General features: G+C 42.9%; 1 protein-coding gene across 1 annotated transcript; it reads right to left on the reverse strand.

Annotated features, from left to right (window-relative positions):
* Positions 1–3490: 3490 nt before the first annotated feature.
* On the reverse strand, positions 3491–4147 carry LOC146881624 (uncharacterized). The gene is made up of 2 exons (XM_085669260.1): positions 3930–4147; positions 3491–3782 (listed from the first exon to the last, which is right to left on the reverse strand). Exons 1-2 carry the CDS (start codon positions 4145–4147, stop codon positions 3491–3493), a joined length of 510 nt encoding a protein of 169 aa, XP_085525386.1.
* Positions 4148–7274: the final 3127 nt, after the last annotated feature.

Genomic DNA, 7274 nt, shown 5'->3' on the forward strand with positions numbered 1-7274 from the left:
GTTAAGGGATCTACAACAAGAGCCATGGCTTAGAGAATACAAGAGGAATGGGCCTTAAATGCGCATGCAAGGCCCAAGATGAACTTCACATGGGCCAAGAAAGATGTGAAGACCTAGCCTAGGACATTTTGCTTGTAAATACTAGATTAGGATTTTATTTTGGGCTTTGTATTTTGGGCCCAGTAGAATAGGGTTTTCTTTAGGCCATGTATTGGGCCTTAGAGGAAATTGGGCTTTAGAAGTAATTTTGGACCAAAAAGGGGAATTGGGCCAAATGACCAAGAGTAGTGTGTCTACTCTAGAAAAGCCTAGAAGCTTCTCAAACTTGCTCTCCAAGGATGAGAGTTAGCTTCCCATGGCAAGACAAGTATGACTTGCTTAGGTGGCAAGTCACACCTCCCACATGCTCCTTTTTGGCTCCAAAATTCAACTTTCTAAACTCCTTTTTTCCTCCACTTTTTGGAGACTCCTTGGTCTCATTTTAGCCTATAAATAGAAGGCTTAGGAGATGTATTTTTTAGCTTGAAATTGAGTAATGAATTGCTGCCCAAGTTTGTGCACAAATCTCTTTTGAGCTCACCTTAGAGTAAACTCTTCTCTAGTTTACTCTAGTCTTATTCCTTAGGAGTTGGCCTCACCTCTCTTAAGAATCCTTTCACCTACACCAAACCAAACACCTTAAGCTTCTTTCGTTCATGCTTCTGCATCCAACACCATCCATGGAGCCTCCATTCTTCATGCAAGCTTCAATGGAGACAAGAAGAAGCCATCAATAAAGATAGTGTCTCCAGATCTTCAGTGCAAACACCACTGCTGCTAACTCTAAGTCATGCGTGAGGTAGTTTTTCTCATGATTCTTCAATTGTCATGAGGCGTATGCTACTACTCTCGGTTCTTGCATCAACACACATCCCAACCCCTGATGAGAAGCATCACAGTAAACCTCAAAGGGTTTACCGGTATCAGGAATCACCAACACTAGGGCGCTAGTCATCTTTTGCTTTAGCTCTCGGAAGCTCTCTTCACATCGGTCAGTCCAAGCAAAAGGTTGGTCCTTACGGGTTAACTAGGTCAAGGGTGCTGCTATCTTGGAGAATCCCTCAATGAATCTCCTATAGTAACCCGCCAGCCCCACAAAGCTCCTTATTTCAGTCACTGACTTAGGGCGTTCCCACTTTAACACAGCTTCCACCTTAGATGGATCCACTCATATGCCTTGAGCCGAGATCATGTGCCCCAAGAACTGAATCGAAGTCATCCAAAACTCACATTTTGACCGCTTTGCATATTGCTTCTCCCTTAGTATGCTCAGAACTATCTTCAGATGCTCTGCATGTTCTTCAGGAGTCCGTGAGTAAATCAAGATATCATCTATGAAAACCACCACGAACTTATCCAGGAATGGCCTGAAGATTTGGTTCATGTAGTCCATGAACAAAGCGGGGGCGTTAGTCACACCAAATGGCATCACTACATACTCGTAGTGTCCGTACCTAGACCTGAAAGCGGTCTTCTGCACGTCATCAGACTTGACTCGAATCTGATGGTATCCTGATCTCAGATCAATCTTGGAGAACACTACAGCACCGTGCAACTGATCCATCAAGTCGTCAATTCTTGGCAGAGGGTACTTGTTCTTAATAGTTAGCTTATTCAGTTGCCTATAGTCCACACAGAGTCTTGAACTGTCATCTTTCTTTTTAACCAACAACACTGGCGCTCCCTATGGTGATACACTCTGATGAAGGATTATGTTGTTCCTTTTTAAGATTATTGAATATGGTGTGAGTTGATTAAGAAAGCTAAGCGAAATCCCCACTGGACATTAAGATAGCAAGCTATCTAGATGTGAAGGTTCCTTTCACAAAGCTCAAGAGAAGAAGATGATGGATTGATTCAAAACAAAAAGGAAATGGAAAGCAAATAAACCATAGAAAACAAAGAACAATTAAAGGAAGAATAAAACATAAAATGGAAAGGAAAGAAATGGTAAAAATGTGAGAAGCACGCCACTACAAGGCTAGGCTAGAAGCCATGGCAACCTTGAAGATGAGTGGATGTGTGCCGCCACTTGCTATGCAAGATAAGGCTTAAAAGTATTCACTCCCAAGGGAGGAAACTCTCACAAATGGTTGAGACACAAGAGTGTTTTTACTTCAAAATGTTCAACCCTTGTACAAGTGTTAGAGGTCCCCTTAAATAGACAAGTCTAGGGGCCCCTTAGCAAAACAACTAAGTTAAAGGATTACAAAAGAAACCTAGCATGTTCTAGAAAGTAGGTCATCCTAGGGTGCACATGGGTGAATTTTCGTCCAAGCCATCTAGGTGGCAAGTCTTCATCGCCAAGGCTCCCAAAGGAAGGTTCTAGAACATTCTAGAAGACTTGGTGTCCAAGGCATGTGGGCCTCCTCTTTCTAGATGCTTCTAGAAAGTCTTATTCCTTCTCTCTCTTCCTTAAGACGCCAAGTGTCTCCTATGTGGTCCTCCTCCTTTCTTATTCCTACAAAAGCAAATTAAGGAATTTATTAGCATGATGGAAAGTCTTATTCCTTCTCTCTCTTCCTTAGGACGCCAAGTGTCTCCTATGTGGTCCTCCTCCTTTCTTATTCCTACAAAAGCAAATTAAGGAATTTATTAGCATGATGGAAAGTCTTATTCCTTCTCTCTCTTCCTTAGGACGCCAAGTGTCTCCTATGTGGTCCTCCTCCTTTCTTATTCCTACAAAAGCAAATTAAGGAATTTATTAGCATGATGGTTTAAGGTTAAGCTAATCTTTTGAGTCAACAAATCAACCCAAAGTCAAGGTCAACAAGTCAACTCAAAAATAGTCAACCAAGCCAACTTAAAGGAATTTTAAACTAAAGAAAATAAAAGCAAAGGAAGGGATCAAGGAACTCCCTTTCTTCTAAGCATGTGCCATGAGCCATCATCCTTGGTAGTGATCAATCCTTTATCACACTTGGCCTCATAAACTGTTTTTCTAACAACTCTTCAATCTGTTTCTTCAACTCCACTAGCTCAGCAGGAGCCATTCTATAGGGTGCTATAGACACTGGTCCTGCTCCCAGCACCAGATCAATGGAGAACTCAATCTCCCTAGTAGGGGGTAAGCAAGGCACGTCCTCAGGGAACACATCTGAGAAGTCCCCTACTACAGGTATCTCCAAGGGTCCACTTTCAGTCTCAACGGACAACTAAGTCAGAATTAAGAAGCACTGAGACCTTTCCTTAATTGCCTTGTCCACCTGTTGTGAGGACATCAACAGGTCTTCGTCCTCCAAGCTAGAAAACAACACCTTTCTCTCATTGCAGTCTATGAGAATGTGATTGGCAGATAGCCAATCCATCTCTAATATGACATCTAGCCCCACCAAAGGTAAAAGATTAGGTTTTCCTTGTACTTGCGCCCCTCAACCTCGATCTTACACCTAGCACACACGGTCGAGGTTCTGACTAACCCAGAAGCAAGTGTGGACACCACCAGGTCATACTAGAGCTCCTTCACCGGAAGACCCAACTCTACCACTCTAGATTCCGACACAAAGGAATGTGTCGCTCCCGAATCATACAGAACATGCAAGCTCCTATCAGCTATCACACAAGACCCGACGATGAGGTTACTTAATCCAGTTGCCTTGGCACCCGTCACAGCGTACACCCGACCAGCTACCTGCAGTCTCGCACCTCCTCTCGTTTGATGGGGCTGAGGCTGTGATGAAGGCCTCGGCACTGTGCTCCTATCAACTGGGTAATCCTTGATGAAGTGGCCCGCCTGACCGCATCTATGGCATGTCCTCTTGTCAGGAAGCTAAGGGCTGGCGCTCCTCAGATGGGGCCCCCTGTAGTGAAAGCACTGTGGCCTAGAAGGCTGGGACTATTGAGGCTGATGTGAGAACCTCCTGGGCCCCTAAGACTGAGGCCTAGAATACGGCTTCCTCCTGTCGTCATGTCTGCTCGTGGACCCAGATGGTCCTCCCATCTTCTGCTGAGACCTCTGCTGAGCTTCAACTTCAGCCTTAAGCTTCTCCATTACTCTTGCCTTCTCTACCAAGGCAAGGAATTCCTTGATAGAGAGCGAAGCCACCATGAGTTTGAGGTCACCCCTCATCCCATTCTCAAACTTTCTACACTGCCAGTCCTCTGCCATCTTCAAGGTGTGAAATCTGCCCAAGTGTTTAAACTTTTCAGCCTACTCCGACACTGACATGTCGCCTTGCATCAGCTGCAAGAACTCGACCTCCTTCGCTTACCTCACACTATTTAGGAAGTACTTGCATAGAACTTCTTCTTAAACAATTCCCAGGTGATAGTCTCTTGGCTGTCTTCCAACATCATCTTCATGCTAGACCACCAATGCACGACCTCTCCAGCAAGAAGGTACTCAGTGTAGGCCAACTTGTTCTCTGTAGGACATCTCTTAGCATCATAGATTCGTTCCATGTCCTGTATCCACTGATCAGCTCCATCCGGGCTAACTTTTCCATCAAAGCGGGATGGATGATGTTGTAGGAAATCCTCCAAACTCCACTCTTGCACTCGTGGTAGTGAAGCTTGGGAAGAACCAGCGGCTGAACGATTTTCTCCTATCTGATGTAGGGCTTCCAAGTGCCTCTGCTGAGTCGCTTCTGCTGCTAGTCTTGCAGACTCCATCTGTTGCAAGGCTAGGTTTTATTGATTCACCATGTTAGCATTCTGCTGCTGTATGGCTGCAATCATCGCCTTAATTGCTCCCACCAATGAGGATTATCGGGGTTTGGAACAGGAGGTGGAGGAGGCTTAGGTGCCATAGCTTTGATCACACAAAGAAGGAACCATCAAATTAGTCAACAGGTACTACAACCATGCTAAATACGTTAGGAGGAACACACAACAGAAACTAAGCAAGCTCACACCAACAAATCCTAAAGGAACCACTGCTTTGATACCAAAATTGTAACATCCCATTTTCATAGCTTTCATACTATCAAACAAAACATCACATTTTGATAATTCAAAAGCAGTTGATAGAAAAAGGCAAGTATAAAGTACATTACAGTCATCCTCAAAATAACTACACATATACTGTCTATACATACAGCCCATACAAAGCCAAAAAGGGGGTTACAAACACCCCAAAACATCTAAGCGAAACAAGGGGCGACAACAACAGTTGAAAGCATCCAACACCACTCAACTCCTATCTAGGAGGGGTGTATCCTCACCTACACCTTTATCTGCTCGCGCCATTCAATAAGGACGATCATAGCAAAAAAGAAGACACATAGAACACATAACATGCAAGAAGGGTAAGCTAACTTGAACCAAGAATAAATCAAGAACTTTTGATAGTTATGCATTAATCAGGGTTAATCACACAATTATCAGAATTATCCAATTCATCACAACCATAACACCATAACACCACTCTAGACTCGATATCCAGATTATATGAGTGACATTGGAGCTCTTGGTGGCTTGCACTTGTGATGGTTCCCAAACTCTACAGAGTTTTAGGCACAAAGGGTATTTACCCAACCACTCTCAAGGTAAGCCCCATCACGTCTATGACGGATCGGGTCCATAGACTAGGACCTCCTACTACTCCCCCCGACGTAATCCATCATACTCTACATAAGTCTTAATGGTTACTAGGACTGTCAGGATGCCACCAATATGAGTCCTCATGTCCTCACATTTACAGAAACCACTTCCCTTAGAATTTCCCTTGAAATCCTAACTCCAACACATACTCATGCAGACCAATCCCACACAATATCATAACACTGACTATCGTGCAAAAGAGTCATATACAAAACTAACCATTATCACACATATTCATTTAATACAGCTAAAATTAATCAAAACAGGGAAGAAACTCAATTTCTGCAGTGAATCTCGCTCAAGCTAGAGGATCTCGCCTAAGCTAGAGAGTTTATCTCGCGTAGGCGAGTTGCTCTAGCCTGGGCGAGACCTCTTATAGTGGCAATTTAAAGATCCTGAGCGAACTCTCGCTCAGACGAAGCTGGCTCGCCTAGACGAGAAGTTCTTTCGCTTAGGCGAGACTTCGCGCAGTGACAAAGGTGATCTTCTGGTATTTTCTTTCAGGCGAGAGCTACTCACCTGGGCAAAATTACCAGGATTTCTCATCTGTTCTTCACATGCAGGCTCGCTCAATTTCATCCAACACTCAATTTCACACATAAGCAGTTCCAAACACGGATTAAACACATGATTAGGCTATTCTATCACTTATGAACACATTTCATACGAAAATTGGGTGAAAAGTCAGCTCCCCTTACCTATTTTTGGGTGAATACTTGAGTGAAGACAACCTAAGAGAGGGGAAGCATAATTCCTCAGCTTGACCTAGAAGAATTCATCATCCAGCCACATGGAAAGGATGAACACCTGATTAAACTCTGAATGGAAGCAAGAATTCGAGTTGAATTTCAAAATTGACTTCAAACCACAAAGAGAGGCTTACCTAGAAGAAGAGAGGCTATGAGTGGAGGTAGCAAGATCAGATCTGTCTAATACTCCTAACCACAAAGGGATCCGAATTGATTAATGAGTTTTTCACTTACTTAATGTGAATCTTGAAGGAGTCTTTAAGGTTTAAAACTCAATTAATCAATTTCGCAGTTCTGGGTTAATGGACTGTTTAAATCAATCAAGAAAGATTAAGAGAGAGAAGAAAGAATCAAGACACACAATTTATACTGGTTCGATTCAATGCGAATCTATATCCAGTCTTCTCCTAAGTAACACACTTAGGAGGATTCCACTAAACAGAAAGGTTCCAAGAATTACAAGCACACCTATGTAATTCTAACTCCCAAAACCCAAGAACTTGATTCAACAATCAAGAACTCCCCCTAGGAGCAATGCATCCACACAATTGCACCTAGGTCCACACTTCAAACACTGAAGCAACTGTAATCAGAAAATACAGAAAACAAAACAAGAAACGAAAACACCTAAGCTGTGTAGATTTGACTTGATGCTCCTTGAATCAAGCAAGATCCATCATGGTAGAATCAACCATCAATTCTTCTTGGATCTGTACTTGAGTTATCTTGCAGAATCTTCTGAAACTTTGTGTCTCTCAGATGGCTTTGTCTCAGATGAAAACTGCGTGATCTTTCTGATTTTTCCAGACCCAAAACAGCTTTTATACAAAGGTTTTTGCTGTCACTAATTCGATTAGCAATTTACCTAATCGATTATCGTGAGTATATTTTCACTTACTTTGTACAATACTCACAGCTAATCCATTAGTTAAAGAACTAATCATA

This window comes from Vigna unguiculata, chromosome 11, assembly GCF_037176805.1.
Source record: "Vigna unguiculata cultivar grain cowpea cultivar isolate G323 ecotype 2 chromosome 11, ASM3717680v1, whole genome shotgun sequence".
NCBI lineage: Eukaryota > Viridiplantae > Streptophyta > Magnoliopsida > Fabales > Fabaceae > Vigna > Vigna unguiculata.

Bases quoted from the DNA above. Each gene is read 5' to 3' on its own strand.
- LOC146881624 (XM_085669260.1), bottom strand. From the start codon at position 4,147: ATGGCAGAGGACTGGCAGTGTAGAAAGTTTGAGAATGGGATGAGGGGT. The intron at 3,783-3,929 runs GTATTCTAGGCC...GACATGCCATAG, and splicing joins CATGACGACAGGAGGAAGCC to ATGCGGTCAGGCGGGCCACT.